This window comes from Chiroxiphia lanceolata, chromosome Z (assembly GCF_009829145.1).
Source record: "Chiroxiphia lanceolata isolate bChiLan1 chromosome Z, bChiLan1.pri, whole genome shotgun sequence".
Taxonomy (NCBI): domain Eukaryota; kingdom Metazoa; phylum Chordata; class Aves; order Passeriformes; family Pipridae; genus Chiroxiphia; species Chiroxiphia lanceolata.
This window is the reverse complement of record NC_045671.1, coordinates 54,342,490-54,361,471: the sequence shown is the minus strand read 5'-3', so window position 1 is coordinate 54,361,471 and position 18,982 is coordinate 54,342,490. Positions and strand designations below refer to the sequence as shown.

Genomic DNA, 18,982 nt, shown 5'->3' with positions numbered 1-18,982 from the left:
TTATTGCCATTCTATTAAGCCTGCCATTTTCCAGGTGTTTCTTTTCAAGAAAAGAAAAGGAGGGGATATATATTAAGTATTAGACCTCTTTTATTCCTGGGCCATTTCTGCCATGGGCCCATGTGCAGAAGAAGCAGAGCTAATAGCCACCAGAGCTCAGGGAATTGAGGAAGCTGCATTGACTCTTCACTCTTTTTTATCTAAAAGTTTCAATGAGCAAAGATATATCTTAATATATTCACTTTGTACTGGTATCAGACATGTTATAATGTGAAGGGAGTAACTCAAGTTTAGTTTTCTTAACATTTAATCATACAATCCCGAAAGATTTATGGCAATTTATTACAGTGACGGATGGGACCACGGCAGGGGAGGAGAGCTACCACAGCATGCTTATTTGCTGTCTTTTCCTTTCTGAAATCTGCACATGCTTTCTCCAGCACATAGTTTCACAATGACTTTTTCCGTGTGGTTCTCTGTTTTGGGCAGCACCCAGATAGCTGCTGCAGATGATTTCTGCCGCTGTGGAAACACTCTGGTTGCTGGGTGGAGTCTCCCTCACAGGCTATAAAAGCATTGAGAACACTGCTCCTTTATTCCTGACTGTGCAGCCCTGCAAGGCAGTGTTTGTGAGGAGGAAGGTAGGTTTTTGTAGTTCATTACTGCTCTTTGTAAACCTGACACACTTTAAGAATCCTACGTTGAATTTGTCAAGTGATCTGGCGCAAATTTTCTGTTGGTTGGAATTGCTGGCAAAGGAAAAGATGGATGTGGGGAGGAGAAGTTCTTTCAGTTTTGAAACATTTTATGGCAGGGTTTGGACAATTATTGTTTTTATTTAATGGAATTAAATAAAGGGAACTAAAAAAAGCTTAAAAGTTTAAAAGGAAATGTATTTGGAGTTGACCATTTCAATGCTTTCTCTTTGCCTTTGTAGTAGGCTGCTCTAGAAATCTACAGTAAAACTGGAGGTCCTAGAAAACTACTATTCTTTGTATGGAAACTTAAAATATAGATACAGCTGTTGTTGTAGAGTGACTGTAGAGGAGTCTTTGCTCATTAAAATGATGAAGATGAAATCTTTACAAATCAAATCAAACCAATCTTTTAGAAGCATAAGAGCAAAATCCTGGTTTTATGACTAAGAACACAGGCAAAGCCACGTAAGTGCTCTGTCATCTGTGGTTTGTTCTGCTAAATCTTTCCACAGAACTTTACAAGGATGAGATTGTTTTTCTCTCTGATATTTTCATATTCAGCAGAATTTCCAACGCAAAATGAATTATTGCCTGTTTTTCTGATAGGGTGTCATGACTATAATTTAGAGCAAGATCTTGGTCTCCAGCCTTGGACAGTAACTGGAGATGTATCTGACGTGGTTCGTGATATGGTTAAATAAGCATAGATAAATGCTGCTGTTTGACACAAACTGTAGTGTAAAAGTCTAGTTTGTGTCTTTAAATATTTTCAGTAGAGCACCTTCTCAAAACTTTCAAAAACTCAGATATGTCCAGTTCAAGGGTGCATCTTTTAGGGACTAAGAGCCAGACAGAAAGCAGCATTGCAGTAATTTTTGTGAAACAACAGTTAGGGCTTTCAGTCTGTTTGATTTTTGAAGCCAATTGCAATATTGATCATTCCAATTGGGAATGATAAAATGCATAAAAATCAGAATATTTTTCAAAATGAGATATTTTAAGTTCGTGATCCTTTTTCCTTTCAAACAGGACATCTACTGATTCCGGATTGGAAAGTGGGACACGTGGACAGGACAATATTTTGTTAAATAGAATAACTCTCAAATAGTTTTCTGGTATGGAGTAACCAGAAAGGAGCATCACGCTTTTCTATGTCAACTTCTGTTTGTATCACTCAGTAGGCACATGCTTTTTCTTCTCCCTGTTTATAATCTATGTCCTGAGCACAAAAGTAGACAAAAAATATGACAGCCATCAGTCCTTTCAGTCTTTTTGATACTAAATTAAAATAATATTTGGGCTGAATGTATCTGTCCTGGATCTAGTTACTGTTTACATGAGCTGTTTGCATTTTAGAGTGGCGTGAGTCAAAGCATGTGGAAAGACCTCATCATGGCGCTGGCTGTCTTCCTAGATTCCAATCTTCTTTTTTCTTGTTAGACATATGAAGCAAAAGAGTTTTATATGTAAGTTAGTTTCTTATCTTTGTAAGCCAATTCAGTCTGAGGTTTTTAGTTCCTTTCAAGAGCCATTGCCTACTTCGACTTCTATTAAAATTGTTTACTAGACAGAAATAGATGGATCTGCAGGCCAAAATATCTTTATTTAAAAAGAAAAAAAACCCTCAAACTTAGTTCTAAAGGCAGAGATTTTTTTTTTTATGTATAAATTAAATTAGAAAATACATAAAGGTTTAGAAGCTTAATAAATAGTGTAGTATGTCAGCCTTCTGCTCTAGCCAACCCCAAGAGCAGCAAAATCCCTAGAGTTGTGTGTGAGGGATGGGTGTGGGGATACGCAGAAAACATGGATACATTCCTGAAACCAGCTCTCTCGGAGAAGTGTTATTTTATCAACCAAAACACAGTTTTGTTCCCTCTTTTTCTTAGAGGCGGTGTGAGAATTGATCTTGTTTCTTAGTTTTAAATGGTTGTACACTCTGTGAATCCACTTGTCAACAGACATATCAGTACATGTTGGTGTTGATGACTCAGTGCACCCAGTATGGAGACTTTTAAATGTTTTCATCCTGCTGCATATGGTTTTTGTGTGTTCTGTTATAAAGTGCAGCAGAACTTCAGGTATGATACCACTTCATCTGCCCTCATTAAGTTCTGTCAATACAAGAAAGGTGTAGGAGTCACTCTAACAGCTTGATAAAAGTGTTCTTGTAATAACAGTGTAAGTTTGCTTTTCTCATCCTGAACAAATGACTCATTATAAAAGTTAGTCCTTAAAACTTACACAATATTCTGACCATTGTTTACCCAGCTAAGACCTACTCTAAATACCGTACAAATACAGATTTGGAATCAGTTTCAGGTTTTCTGGCAGCACAGGCAGAGCTGAATTTTGTGCCCTTGGGGCCCAAAAGCAAGAGTTTTCTGGGGAAGGTGGAATATAGGTGGTTCCTGCCTCAGAGAGGGGAGGTAAGGAGAGCTTAAGGCAGGCTGTGGGAGGTAGCTGTTCCTTTGCTGTCTGCAGAACATGGAAGTAAGCTTTACAGTTTTGCTATGAGGCAAAAAACCCAGCTGGACTGTAGCTACATAGCTTGGTCCTAAATGTGTGTTGCTTTAACAGATTGGTCTGTTAAACCAAGCCTTCCCTAGACTTTACTGTGGAAGAGTGTTTTGAAAAAAAATTCTTTTGAATAACTCTATTTGATAAACCATTGGTTCCTCCTTTCTGTTCACTCACTATTTCAGTTAATAAACAGAGAATTTCTCACCACCTATTTCACAACCGATAGGTTGCATGAAGCAACCTCTTAATTATTTCTGAGTGCTCAATGTAACATCACAACTCATATTTTTTCCCATTCTGCATAGTTACTTATGAAAAAGCTGGATGGATTTTCCTTTCAAGTAGTAAAAAGCACAGTTATGCTTTTTTATCTCTTCTTAAATGCATAAAGCTCTATTATTATGTAAAAATTGTAGGAAATATGTAAGAAAAAAGAACAATGTATAGGAAAATATCCACTTTCACACATCTTCTTTAGAAAGGGTCTAGTCAAAGAAATCCCATGACAATATATTTAACAAAGGAATATCTTTTGTCCTGACATAATACACAAGAACTCCAGCCTCAGTAAACGATCAGACGAGAATACTTGTCTACCACTGAATTTGAAAATAATTAAATACTAAGTAAGCTAAAAGAGTATAGCTGTTAGAGAAAGACAGACTAATTGGGTTCTGGTAATTTCCCTTTTTAAGTCAATTTTAATCCTAAGGTATTGCTAATAAGCAATTAGTCCAACTACTTTACTGTTCTAATCTAAAACTTCTACAAGTAACTAAGAGTATTGGGGTGAGCAAGTAACTGTGGAGCATCACATCCCCTGCCAAACATCAAAGTTCCCTGTTTCCAACAGCACAGGTCAATTACAACTTGGGAAACTAACCGCTGCATGTCACAGTTCTAGAGAAAGGACTTTGAGAGTGGGAAACCTTGAGTTTCACTGGTGCTGAAAATGATGAAAAATTAAAATTTGATGCATCTCTTTCCAGAAACTCAGTCAACATGGCTATGGTATCAGAATTTCTGAAGCAGGCATGGTTCATGGAAAATCAGGAGCAGGAATGTATTGTAAGTATTATCAGCTTTTGAGAGCATAATGCTTGTTTTTCTGTACTCTTACAAGTGATTTAAAGGCACAGACCACCAAACGTTTTGCAAACGTGCAAAGGGAGGAAAAACAATGGCAAAACTTCGATGGATTAGAACTGGAACTCAATTTTATTGCAATGTATAATGCAATAACCGAGGAAGTCTGCTATTAGATAATCAGAAAAAATTACTCTTATTTGTACATATTATCTAGTTATCAATTCCTAAGCAAAACTAGTTACTGTAATGAAACTGTAATTCCCAGTGGTCAGTCACTGATTCACTCAAATTGGCCTCTTTGAAGTAGTAATCTGTTGCTGGCATGTGTGAATGTGTAAGAACATGTTCAGATGATGTACATGAAAATGAGGGACCCTTACGCTGAGGTACAGGCAGCCAGGAGCTGGAACCCAGGAATGTAGAGGAGGAAGTAAAGTCATTAATACATGTCCTAGTTATCATATCATCTCATGCTTATGCTTGAAAGAGCCACATTATGTAATAAAACATCTCAGACAATCACTACTGATACAGATTAGAAGGGAGGAATACGGTGGTGAGAAGTTTAGAGTTACTTCACTAGGATGATACAGAGAAGCTTTCTGATAATGAGGTTAAGATACTGAAATGACTGTCAGCAAGGGCAAAGCAGTGACTGCGAAGTCACAGGAGTTCCCTAAAGAACTTACTATACTGAAAAGAAATATAGGGGAAATTTCAGTAAATAAAGTTTTCTGCTCTAGGCCTTTGTGGATTTTGTAATATTGACTCCACAACATTTTGTGTGTAAAACTTTGACTCCACCATCCTATCCCCATTTCACTCCCAGGGTCCTGAGACATTCTTGGTTGTGGTGGTTACAGACAGTTTTTTATTGCTGGTAGATAAGTTTGTCATGGAAACCACTATACAAACTTGATAAGAATCAGAAACAGGCAGCAAAACAGTCCCATTCCTTTGTTGACTTATGCAAGTCTCAACAATGTTTTGAAATGTATGCAAGAGACTTTAAAATATGCAGTCTGTCTGCTCTCTTATGACTCCTAGCGATAAAATTGTGTAGGAGATGAACATCTAACAGATGTTAGAAGTGTACAAAATTCAATATAGAGTGTTGTGTGTAAATCATGTATCCATAAGATCTTGCCATTTCTCGTGGTGTTTAATTTTAATGGCAAAGGATTAAAAAAATTAAAATAATTTTTGAAACAAGAGAAAGAGTACAGGTGACTCTGAAAAGTCTAGCTAAACCGATTTCATTTTCTAATAAAAAAATCTCACTATACATCAGAACAATGGGAATTTTATGTAAATTTTTCATCCAAGAATCTTGAGGCATCTTGTAACTTCTGAAAAAGAAGTAGGCATTGGTTAGGTAGCACTATTGAGTTATAGGTCCTACCACTACCGTGATCTGTCATGTTGCTGACTTCAGACAAGCCATGTAATCTGTTGTATAATTCCCACAGGCCTTTAGAGGCTGATTAGAGAGTGGTCACCTAGGAGTAGATTCACCAAAGGCGATAAGTAGATAATGCTTTGTGCAGAGTGTGGCTTACGTCTTAAGTTTCAAAGTTAGGCAACAGGTCTCCACTTCCTTATAGAATTAGATTTGAATTCTTCTCCCAGATCTTGAATGCAAGAAGTGTTTATAATCTTAGATATGAGTCATCTGAGAAGACCCTTAATGTGATGCACAGGTTGCGTAAGGTGAGCAGATAAATTAGTAGTGCTTTAATGGCAGTGCCTGTAGGACTTAATTGTAGTTTTAGAACCTTTAAAATTTGGACATAATTTGCTAATATGACAGTTAAGTGTTTTCCTACACAATCCAGCTTAGTCTGAGAAACAGGTCTTCAGGTACCTAAAACAATATATGAAGTACTTTCTGTTTAATATATGAGTTGTGAAAGGAATAAATCTGATGCATAGCCATTACTGAATCTGTTTAATTCTCTGGAGTTACAAAATTGTGTGTCCTTCATACTTCTATAATAGACAATCCAAAATGCATACTTTATTTAGGCATCCAAAACTGCTTCTTTGCAAAAATATTCTTTCGAAAGAGCAATTCTTATTTTATTTTTAATTTTATTTTTTATTTTCCCTCTGAAGAAAAGTTCAAAAGGTATCCATGGAGTACAAACATACCCTAATTTTGATCCATCAGCTGATGTTGTTGCTCTGGACAGAGCTATTACTGTAAAAGGTAAGAGGAGTATATATCTTGCTATGTTAAGACACTTCCTGAGGAAATTTTCAGAATAGCACTGAATAAAATAGCAGAGCAAGAGGCAGTGGCAAGCAGGAGAGGTGCCTCTCCTTTTCAAGGCTTGACAATACATTAAATTATGCCACTTGCTAAAGAATCTCAACTCTTTGATAACCTGATGTTGTATTACAGTTTCAGACCTTAATGCTGCATTAAAGTTCTTGAATATGTTGAAGGAAGGGTTGTAAAAATTTAATTTCTAGAGAAGGAAAAAGTATTATAGCATACCATACTGTTACTTTTTGACTTGATTTCTCTAACATTCCTGCATGAGGCAGTGAATATGCTGATAATGTAGTGCATCCTTCTGTTGTGCTTCTCTTTTTTAATGAAATTCACATTTGGCACTTCATCTGTACTTTGAAACCTTTTTCAGTTTGACTAAATGAGATTAAATGAATATACCATCTCTTTTTTTGGGTTTTTTTGTTATTGTTTTCAGTTTAGTGGAAGTTCTGCACTCAGGACACTTTAAGAATTTCTGTATGAAATTGCAGAAACATACGTTTTTGAGTTCTATAGGAATCTATTTATTTGGTTTCTTCACTACAGCACTAATTATGAGTCCATAATGATTACACTTTCAGTTAAACTTAAGTGTGTCAAGAAATCAAAATATGACAGGAAGCAAATAATAATAAAAATACAATTGGCTAAATGATGCATATATTTTTAATATATTGGGATTTTTGTTTTTTGGTGATTCATAGGTGTGGATGAAGCTACCATCATTGACATCTTGACTAAAAGAACAAATGCTCAGCGTCAGCAGATCAAAGCTGCCTATCAGCAGACTAAAGGAAAGGTAAAGTATTCTAGCCAAGATTATATTTACACTCAGAATATCATTGTTTCTCCTGGGTTAGATGGCATGTATGAATCTAGATAGAATACTGAATTGGATAGGAGAGTTACAGGACCATAATACTGTTCCATAAATATACCATCACTGGTAAAGGGCTGGGCCTACAGCTGTCAGTGTTTTCTTACCTCTGAGTGATAAAAGTGCTGATCCCTGGAACCAAGAAGCTTGGAAGTTACTACATGTTTTTATGTGTTTAAATTGCTCTTACTCTTCTCTATTACAGATTTTCTTCAGTTAAACTTGTAACTCTAAATTGAAATTGCAATTTCACAGTTGGCAATACTGAAGTTACTTAGCATTTGCTTCTTGGAACAGGGATTCCTTTAAGTGTAATTTTAAAGGCCAAGTCAGAAAATAAGTCTAATATCTTGTTTTAGCCTAGAATTTCCTGTTTATGTTCAGGAAAACCTCACTTGTGGTTTTCACAGCTCTCTCCTCCCTTAGAGGAAGTTCCAGCTTTGCAATTATGTTTTTAAATGATTATTTTAAAATATAACTTTAAAGACACAGGGAGACTAATGATGCTAAACTATCAGATACCCTAATTCCTGGCACATCATCTAAAGCAGAACAATACTAATTATGGACATAGGGCTTGTTTCTGAAATAATCTTGTTGGTTTAGCTATCTTGACAAAGCAGGTTGATCTTCTCACTCTTACAGCTACAGCTTGGACTCATACATGGTGAACAATAGGGCTGAAATGTTTAATGTAACAAAATAAGAGTACTGGGGATTTTCAGATAGGAGGCAGAATAAATAAGATTTTTAATTTTTTTTTTCAGTTAAATTTAGGTCAAATTAGAATGTAGCCCATATCCTAATTTCAGGACTTGTGATTTTGTTTATATATCCAGAGTTTCCACTGCAAATTCTGTATCCTTCATGCAATAAGTGGATAAATTTAAATGTTATCCACATAAGCAACTTAGTCATAATTTTAAGAACAATATAGCATTACCTTCTCTTGAAAAACAAGCAGCCTATTTTGAGTCATCTTCTGATGCAGTAAATGGGTGAATACAGCTGAACTGTAATGTGTGAAAACACTTCTGAATATTTACTGAAAAACCCTGATGATTTGATTAACATAAAGGTGACAAAAAATTAATGTAGGTCTTCATTTCTTTTTTAGTAGCCAACGGGATGATGTAGACTGAGATTCATTGGAGGTCAGACTAATTTTTGGACTGTAGCTGAACAGCAGCTACATCTTTACCATTCGTTGGCTTAGTGTGTTTCTTATTCTTCTCGACACAGAGTCTGGAAGAAGCTTTGAAAAAAGTCCTGAAAAGTCACTTAGAAGATGTTGTTGTGGCTTTGCTCAAAACTCCAGCTCAGTTTGATGCTGAAGAATTAAGAGCCTCTATGAAGGTAAGACAAAATTTTCAGAGATAAACTTTGTTAAAGAACATAAGTAATTATCAGGGCCTGTAAGTTACACTGGACTTCAATTGCAAAGCTTGTGTATTGGTTTTTTTTAACCTCATTTTGCAAAACAAATCTATACTGGTAATTCAGATTATGGAGCAAGACCCAGTAATCTGTACTGAATTTCAGGTCGGAGGAGACTCTTTTGTGAGAATTAACTCTACCTTCTGAAAATGGGTTGCTAATATAGTGATAGAGAGCCATAGTGTTTACATACGTGTTCACGTAAGGGAAAACAAAAAGAGAAGAAGGTATTTTTCTTCATAGATTTTTACATTCCTATTTTTATGTGCTCTGTTTGGCCCCTTTAGCACTTCTTTTGGGTACCAGGATATTAAATGTGATAAAATTTTAATTTCAAAAGAGCTGAAATAACAATATTGTGTGGAAGCCCAATGATTTTAATTTTTATTTCTTGTTCCATGTGATGCCTTCAAAGCCAAGTCAGTGATTTGCATCTAATTTCTGTTACAAATTTTAAGTTTGCTCTATTGAATGACATTTCTGAAGATTCAATCACTTTTATTAGGGGCTTGGAACTGATGAAAATACCTTAATTGAGATTCTGGCCTCAAGAAACAACAAAGAGATCAAAGAAGCCAACAGATACTACAAAGAAGGTAATTCAGAGCAAGAAAGAAGTATTAACGGTACAACTCTGTAATAGGCACATTAGAATCACAGCCTCGCTTCTCAATATGAGAGGCAGAGAACATTACAGGAGGCAAATGAAGCTTCACAAAAAATTTTAAGGAGTTGTGGGGGAGGGACGTCATACTGACTTTTTCTGACCTAAGCAGATCCCAGTAGAGAAGGAAAAGGTACATCATCACTGCCAGAACTGTGGGTGTCTCATGGAATGAGTCACACATTTAGATGTTTTCTAGAATGCATGTTAAACTGAGCTGCTTTTCTTCCCTTGTAACTAAACAAGGCTGACTTTTGGAGATATCACTAGGCTTGAAAAAAAAGCTTATTGAGTTAGAAACACAGACAACGTTAGCAGTAGGAGCAACCAGTGAACTACAGGAGGAAAATATTTGAAGAAATAAAATGTAGTGTGGTGTCTGTCATATATGTCAAGTTTACTGTGTTGTCTAATTAAATCATGTTTTCGGAGATTATGAGCCAAGTTTTCTGAGACATTTCCATTCAAATAATCTTTTTCTGGAAAGCGTTTTGGTTTAGTTCAGTACTGGTAAAAACAGACAGAAATAAGAATGAAAAAAAAAAGGCAGCTCAGAAAAAAGCTTGTGTATTTCACAAGCAGAGCCCAAGACAATGCTACCCCCAAGACCTTAGAGAAGGACATTTTTCATCAGATTTTGGGTTTAACCTCCAGTTTCACCGCATACCTTAGAATTTTACAGGATACATTACAAATACACTTCTTCAGTAGAAGCTAAATGAGAGAAAGTAAGACAACTGCATTTCTAGTGGACATATTTAAGTGGGGAATTAAGAAAAGACTGAAAAAGATCCTAGGATGGTTTGGAAAGGACCTTTAAAGATTATCTGTCCAACCTAGATGATAACTTCCAAACAAACTACAATTTGATTTCAGTGCTGAAGAGAGATCTGACACAAGACATCATCTCTGACACATCTGGTGACTTTCAGAAGGCTTTGGTTACTCTAGCCAAGGTATGCTGTGCTTAAGCATTTTGAGTGACATTATCTGTAATAAAAAATAAATATTATCAAGACTATTTTAGAGAGTCATACGATAAATAAACATTTGGGTAATGTTTATTTCCTTGCATTGCTTTTTACTTTCATATCCTAGATCAGTTGTAATTTTTCTTAAACAAAATACAATGAGATTTTATCCTGAGTGCATTTTAAAAAACATTATTTTTATTGTAAAACATATTTGTTGTTTATCAGTTATCCTTTTAAGACTTTTTTATTGCTGTCTTTAAGCACTTGAAAAAACAACAGACATAATGTCATGTCAATTGACTAGAAATAGAAAAAGCGGAAATACTTACAATAAGAGAAATAAACCTTTTGTCCTGCTGTTAAGGTATGTTTCCAGTATTTAGATAATGGGACAAGGGCAAGGAGTTAACAAGTGGACAAAGCATTTTTTAAATTTATGTTCAAAAGCTGAGTTTAAACACTGGAGCTTCCTGATAAAAATGCATAGATACTTGATTTTTGAGTACATATATGAAGCTTGTACATGCACACAAGATTATTTTTTGATATGTCCATGGTTTGGTTTTCAGTTTTTGCTTCCAAATCAACTTGAAAGAAGTCTATTGAATGATCACCAGGGAGCAGATCACAGGTTCTAAGCCTGCAATTTCACATCAAGAAAGAATACTTCCTGTGGATTTTCATGTAGGACTTAAGAAATAAGTTGCTGGTGGCCTTAGAAGTCTGAAATCTAATTGATTACAAATACAACAGCTTTATTCATAGAATGATTGTCATAACTGTAACTATTTCCAGTTATACACTGATATGACAGTGGTTCTGCAGAACTCTAAAGTGTTGAGCTTTAGTGAACTGAATGATTGTGAGCACCAGTGAAATTTTGTTTATTTCCTTACGTAGGCTGACCGATGTGAAGATTCTCATGTGAATCATGAGCTTGCTGACAATGATGCCAGGGTAAGATCATACTTGGCTCTCTGCAGAACTTCTGACTTACTTGAGATTACACTGGCTGCACATGTTCTGCCTGAATTGCAGACCAAATAGAGAATGTCATACAGCAATCTTTTCTGAGGGTATAGTGTTTACATGAAGTAATACTTCACTTACATGAAGTTCATGTAAGCTTCATTATCGGAAGGAAATTAGATCTTCACCCTAATATCTAGCTTCAGAAATGTTTCTGCAAGGCTTCTTCTAGTTCCTGTAAAGTGTGCAGACCATTTGAAGTACAGGTCAACAAGTGGAGGAATTAGGTCTAATCTTCCTTCCATTTTTAACATGGTTCTTGAATTGAGGGACAAAGGTGTACCCATCTATGTGCATAACTAGCTAGCATACCTTGACCAGTGTGTTAGCCAAAGCTATTGCTTTGGAGTGACAACCTTTCAAGATTATTGAGTAAACTTCACAGTAATTTTCTCAGTAATTCTAAAATAAACATCTATTCTTTTCCTTCTTTCTTCCACCATTAGTGGGATTATTATTGTTAAAGTATTGGTAAAACTTAGTAGTCTTTCCTGAGAAATCTGACATCATGGTTACAATTTAAATGTAGATAGACTTTAAACTGACTTTTAAAAAATCCAGAAAAAAAAAAAGGCTGTGGAGAAATACTGCTTTTATTCCTGGTACATAAAGAGTTTAGTTCTGTCATCAGCCCTAAATATGAAAGTAAATTAATACTCTGTCTAAGCTCAAGTTCAGTACTATTTATCTTTATGCAGTGTTGTTGAATCTTTTTGTGCTGTGTGGCGGTCTTTAATGATTACTTTTAGACAGGTTTGAGGAGGTAAGGAAAGTGAAGGAGACTGGTTTGTTTCTTACTTTCTTGGAAGTAAAAGTCACTCCTGGAAAGACAAGGACTACTTGGTGCATAGACTTCTCTTGCACATTGGACCAGTTAATAGCAGAGATAATTTGTTAGTATCAAGAATGCCTACCAGTCCTAAATTCCCATGCAGACTGCTATCATATCATGATAAATGAAAAAAAACTTAATTCAAGAATGAAGTATATCCGTGTGAGCTAGATGATGATCGTAAATTGTCTGAAAGTATGTTTTCTAGCTGCACTGTGTTTTCTAAGTACTATTATAAGTGCAATACGAAGTATAACTTTACAGAGCTAGAGTGGTCTGAGGTAGGGTGAAGTTTTGTTATGGATTGTGTCAAGGGCTAGGGTTCATTGCTGACAAGCAATGACTCTCAGAAGTACAGTATTCCTGTTTGAGTTTTACTATTCCAATATTGACCTTACTACTTTCTTTTCTTTATGATAGGCCTTGTACGAAGCAGGAGAGAAAAGAAAAGGAACAGACATTAATGTGTTTATTACTATTCTTACTACAAGAAGCTACCCACATCTTCGAAGTGGTACGTTGAATGAAACTTTGTGCTTTGCTGGCATGGATTTTGCACAGGGCCTGCTCATGAATTCAGAGAGGATATAGATTATCAAGATGTGACTCTGGCTGCTACAAAGGTCTTTGTAATTGGAAGAATGCTTGCTGACTAAGGGTGCAGTTGGCAGCTTGGCTGTTCCTTCCGTGGTATAGATGAGCAATATCATTTAGGCTGTAAATAAAACTGTTACCATGAAGTCTCAAACGGCTAGTGATCACAATGCCAAGCAATCAGTGTGACAGAGGTTCTGAATACTCCTCAACATAGTCTTGCTCCTAAGTCACTTTGCCCTAGATAGAGGGTTATCACACAATGTCACAGGCTCTGATAGTCAGTGGACCACTTCTACCCCTACCAATGGGAACATGAACCCTTCCATCCTAACAAAATCCCATTCCATATGCAGACTTCAACAGCCCATGAAGTAAGAGTGCTCTTTACACTGTGCTGTCTGAAGAAAATGAGAAAGATGACTTACAAACAGTCCTCTGCTGCAGCAGAAGAGGCACAATAAGGCAGAGGCAGTACTGTATTTTCATCTCTATTCACTCAGTTTTCTTCCCTTATTTAGTCTTTCAGAAGTACAGCAAATACAGCAAGCATGACATGAACAAAGTACTGGATTTGGAGCTCAAAGGTGACATTGAGAATTGCCTCACTGCCCTTGGTAAGTGGTTTTGTACATTGCAACCTACTGTATGTACTGACTGAAAACTCAAGTTTTACTTTTGCTATACTTGCTCTGATCAGAAACTGTTCTGGACCTGCCCTGCTTCTCTGAGAAACTTCCTAAGTAAAAAAAAAAAAGTCTAATCCAATCATAGTGATTTAATAACTTATCTAAAATTAATTAACCTATCTGCTGATGAATTACTAGAAATACCTCTCCTGATATATGGGACGATCTTTTAAAGAGAACAGATGAATTGTCAACATAAAAAAACCTTTATAAGAAGTCACTAAGCCAAAAACAACAAGCACAACTTGTGTAGAAAACCCAATAGTTTTAAACTTGTCTTCAACCAAACCCACTCTTCTCCAAGTTTTGTGAAAACACTTTTAATATACGACTATTAAAAATATAACTAATTTCCTTCTGTGGTTGTGTTCAAGAAAATATTCATATAAAGCTAGTGACTGTTCTTCATGAACAGTAAGGTGAGGCAGGGACTGATTCTAACAAGTGGACCAGAGATGGAATCAGGAGCCAGGCACCTGTTTTGTTCTCAGCTTTTATATCACATATATTTTTTATCAAGCATATTTTGAACAAAAGAATTATTTCCATCAGATACCTCTTAATATCAAAAGTGTAAGGCAAGTACTTACCATAGCTTGGTTTGCAAAACATCAGATCATAACCTTCAGCTCTTCTGTAGAAGACATAGATGTTTTCACCTTTTACTTCTTTTCTTCCCTAATTTTGTGGCAGTAAACTAGGGAGAACACTCTTGTCTTTATAGTAACTGAATTCCCTGACTGAATTGTTTTCTGAATAGACAGAGAAAAGGAACTGTTCCTTCTCCTATATTTTTGAGACAGGTAACAAAGAAGTACATAAATAGGATGCGCTGGTAGGAACAGTGAGACTGTTTTTAAAGTGTTCTTTTGCCAGACTTTTGTCTTCTGTTACTTCTTACATGTAGAGCAGAAGTGACGTTATCTTACTGCTTCATTACAGTGAAGTGTGCCACAAGCAAGCCAGCTTTCTTTGCTGAAAAACTCCATTTGGCGATGAAGGTAACCTAAAGAAAGAACTTCTCTTTGTAAACATGAGGTGCTTTATAAGCTGAAAAATAACAAGCTAGCTAGAGCTCTCTAAGCTCTTCGTGTGATAGAAAAAGACTGTGGAAGGAAATTCAGCGTATTTCATTCACTCCTTCTGTTCCTGCCTTTGAAACCTGAGAGTTTTTCCATAGGAGGAGCTGTCTGTGTGCTGCAGTATGTTCAGGAGGGTGTCTATCCATCCACACATATCTTTCACGGTCAACAGTAACAGAAAGCTGACTGGAACTTTTCTTACTTGTGAAACCCCAACAATATTAGTGAGAAGGAAATAGCAAAGCAATTACAATAGGACCTTGTGGAAGCCTAATCTTTGATGAGACATCCATGATCCTTCTGGCAAATCTGGAACCCAAGTTGAGTGAGGCAGCTGGAGATTGTGAAACAGTCTAGTATGCAGGTATTGTCACAACTCTTGTGACTTGTTTAGGAACAGTATGTGAAAAATTGAGTGAAACATTATGAAAATATGGATCATTGCACTGTTAAAAAAATAATGAAAAAAGACAGTGAAGTCTAGGTTGTCTCTGATGTCTAGCAAGCACTGTGAAGGAGATGCCTCTTTTCAAGAAACAGATAAAAGAAATATGTAAGAAAAATTCAGGGTGGAGGTAGACTGTCAGAAGTGAATTGTGCTCAAAGGGAACAGAAGGCAGATATGAGAGGTCCCCATTATGCTTTAAGGAAAAGGATGTGGGATCTGTTCACCTGCAAAGAAGTCTAATGGATTAACACACAAAACTTGATTAAAGATGTTTCAATGATGTAAGTAGTATCATTCTTTTCCTTTTTTTTTTTCTTTTTTCCTCCTTTCTTTTTTTCTTTTAACAGGGTGCTGGGACACGGCACAAAGACCTCATCAGAATCATGGTTTCACGCCATGAAGTGGATATGAATGAGATCAAAGGCTATTACAAGAGGCTGTATGGCATCTCTCTCCGCCAAGCCATTATGGTAGGTTTTCTCTCAAGTGACATACAAAATGCAAAACAACCAGAGGATTTCTGAAGTCCAGTGAAGGTTTGTTAACTCTTCTGCTCCTCAGTCACCAGTTCATCCTGAGTATCTCATTGTAACTGAGTAACTCATGTTTCCAATGGTCCACATGGTGGTAGAACTAATTCATTTTCTGAGTCCATTTTTTTATCAGAAAAGGGTTAGTACTTTGTTAGTAACGATACATATCTCAGGGTAGCATCTTTCAATAGAAGTCAAGAGCTGAATGGAAATTACAATATCCCCAAGTTCCTGTATTTAGGCAGACATAAAGTACCTTGGCAGGAGAGTGGAGATGATTGCCCTGACAGCTCCATGGGAGATATTTGACAAAACTGGCTACTGGGTTTTAGCATTTGAAGTACTCCTGCAAATGCATGTTAACTTTTATTAATATTTATTTGGCCTGCTTTCCAGATGACCCAAGTAAATGAGTTAAACTAACAAAAATATTTTCTCAAAAGAGACTGACTACCCAATGTATTTTCTGGAAAATTTAACCAGTGAGGGACTTGATGAAAGGTAAACTTGGAAAAGGGTAGAGCATCTTTTTGGAGGCTAGTAGTGCAGACGAAAAAATATAATCTCAACTGGAGTAGAAACCTACTCTCTACACATATCAAAATGCCTTTTGGATTTTTATTGGTGTCTGCTACTTTTTCAGTTAGGTGTCAAAGGTTACTTTTATTCTTCCCTCATGAATGTGGGTGAACTGTAATTTGCTATGTAAATACATCACTTCATCATGTCCTAGAGTGATAATTGCATCCAAATGTCTTGAAGCATAGCACGGCTACACTAAACAGTTCATATGTCTCTGAAAAGTAGATTCAAATTAGAGAAAACAAAGCATGTAATAATTACACTGCATACTTAATGCATAATATCCATTTTTATCAAGCTGAATATCCCATGGTGGATAGAGTATTTCTGCAGTATTAGCCTTCGTTTGAGATACTCCTAGACACAATGTGTATAATGTTTTAATATTAATGAACGTTGGACATCACTGGTCAAGGAAGAACTTTCGCTATATTTAGAGAAGAAAAGCTTAAGCTCCTGGATGTCTAGAAATCTCCTGTGCTTCTCTTCTTTATTTTTGCCATTAAATCTCCTGGCCTTTTGTACTGGATCTGGCTGAGTTCATTTCCCCATAGTAGCCCTCACAGTGCTGTGCTTTGCATTGGTAGCTAGAAGGGTGTTGATCACACCAGTGTTTTGTCTACTGCTGAGCACAGCATTAGCACTGTAACATTCCTTCCTCAGTTGAGGGCAAGATCCTGGGAGGGGACCCAAGTAGGCCAACTGATCCAAAGTGACCAAAGGGATATTCCAGACCATATGGCGTCAGCTCAGTTATAAAAGCTGGGGCAAGGAGCAGGAAGGCAGGCATTCATTGTCTCCAATGGCTGCCTGCTGAGGAACCATCACATGTTGCTGAAGCCCTGTTTCTAGGAAAACGGCCGGACATTGCTGCTCGTGGGAAGTAGAGAATAAACCTTGTTATGTTTTGTGTCGCTTTTGCACGCATAAGCTCTTGCTTTAAGAAACTTCCTTTTCCTAAACCACTAGTTGTTTCATATCTTACTCCCTCCCCTGTCTGTCTGGGAAGGGGAGTGATAGAGGGGCTGGGTGGGCATCCGGCATCCGGTCCAGGTCAACACCTTGTCTACAACTGTGCCACTCTGGAAATGCATGTGTTTATTTCTAGGTCGTACAGATAATTTCACTGAGGGTACTCAGTTGCAGCACAGTCTATGGTAAATGTGTATTATCAAGTGATTAATTTATTTAGGTGAAGCACTGATGCTTGGTATGTGTATATTGAATGCTTATTGAAATTTATTTCACTTAAGACCATTATTCTAACAATTGTGGGGGTTTTGTGCTTAAATTGACAGGATGAACTCAAAGGGGATTATGAAAGCATCCTGGTGGCTTTATGTGGAAGTGATAACTAAGTTTTATGTTCCTGAAACACACTCAAGCCCAGTTGATGAAGGTCTATATATTTACCTGTCTATATAAAAGACAGGCTTTACATCGTGAGGTTTCTGTGGAATGGTACTTGGTCCATATGTATTTTGTTGCAAACCTGTAACCCAGAATGTATTTTTTTTCCAGTATCTTTATTCTGAATGGCATTAATATATCTTTTTATCATTTATTCAAAGTCAAAGAATGCCCACAAGTTTCTATTTGCTTGATTATTCAAGAAAATGGTAAAGTTTTCATTTATTCTAAGCAAATAAACTTTAAAAAATAAAATTAAGCCATGTGGAACTTTGTATGTCCTTTGTTGCTATTCTGCATTTAATTTCAAGTTGTCTGAGTACAGTGTGTGAAAATCAGTAAATAACATAATAAAAAAATAATGTAGAAATATCAGACTGTATAGCTGAGTTTGCACCTTTCATTTCACTTCAACTAGGGTTTATGTAAGCCAGATACATGAAAAACATCTAAAGATAACCTGTTAAAAAAAATTAACTTGTTAAAAATATAAAAAAGCTAACAATATCTCTGTCTTGTTCTTTCTCATTTAAATTGCAGAGTAAATAAATCTGTTGTATTTAGTGGGGAAAAAAAAGAAAAAAATTTGAAAAATTCTTCATAGCTCATTGTGATAGACTGAAATGTTCAAGGTTAATGACTCAAAAAATTGGCCATTTGCAAAAGTATCGGGTGCTTTACCAAGGCCAGGTTTGCACCCCCCAAACAAAAGAGAGAAGAAGTTTTGAGTATAGCAGGTTTTAAAAATTACTTCCAATTAAAGCTGAAGTAGTTATTAAAAATTTTTTGAAGGAGTCATTTTTTGGCTGAGTTCAAGAAGATGTAAGCAGCAACATGTTCTTTGTGAGAGACCAACCTAACGATTCAACTTCAAAACACAAACAAATGAGCACCTAGCATTTTCATTTCGAGTAAAGGAGGAGATGGTATAAAGTTAAACATGCTATTAATAGAAAAACAGTTGTTACCTGATTGTGAGTTTTGCAGGACCATACACAGTTTTACTACTCCAACAAGCAAGTTAAATCCCCCTAGGCATGCATTCCTGTCTAAGAGGCACATATTTCTGTAGGGTTAGGGAACTACTTCCATACACATTTAAAAAAACCAGAAGCTTTTGATAAAAATTCTACTCATATGGCTATTTCACAAGTGTTTTCAAGGTTATGATGTATTTATTATAACTTGTTATTTCCATGGGAAATATGCAACAAACTACTATAGTCCAGAAACTTTTATACTG

At 36.3% G+C, this 18,982-nt stretch overlaps 1 protein-coding gene across 1 annotated transcript; it reads left to right on the top strand.

The window, feature by feature from the left end:
- Positions 1-543: 543 nt before the first annotated feature.
- Positions 544-18,016, top strand: ANXA1 (annexin A1). The gene is made up of 13 exons (XM_032676615.1): positions 544-641; positions 4,211-4,289; positions 6,426-6,519; positions 7,293-7,387; positions 8,708-8,821; positions 9,408-9,498; positions 10,443-10,522; positions 11,441-11,497; positions 12,822-12,915; positions 13,517-13,612; positions 14,627-14,685; positions 15,562-15,684; positions 17,628-18,016. The coding sequence occupies exons 2-13, from the start codon at positions 4,224-4,226 to the stop codon at positions 17,685-17,687; spliced, it is 1,029 nt and encodes a 342-aa protein (XP_032532506.1). The 5' UTR covers positions 544-641; positions 4,211-4,223; the 3' UTR covers positions 17,688-18,016.
- Positions 18,017-18,982: the final 966 nt, after the last annotated feature.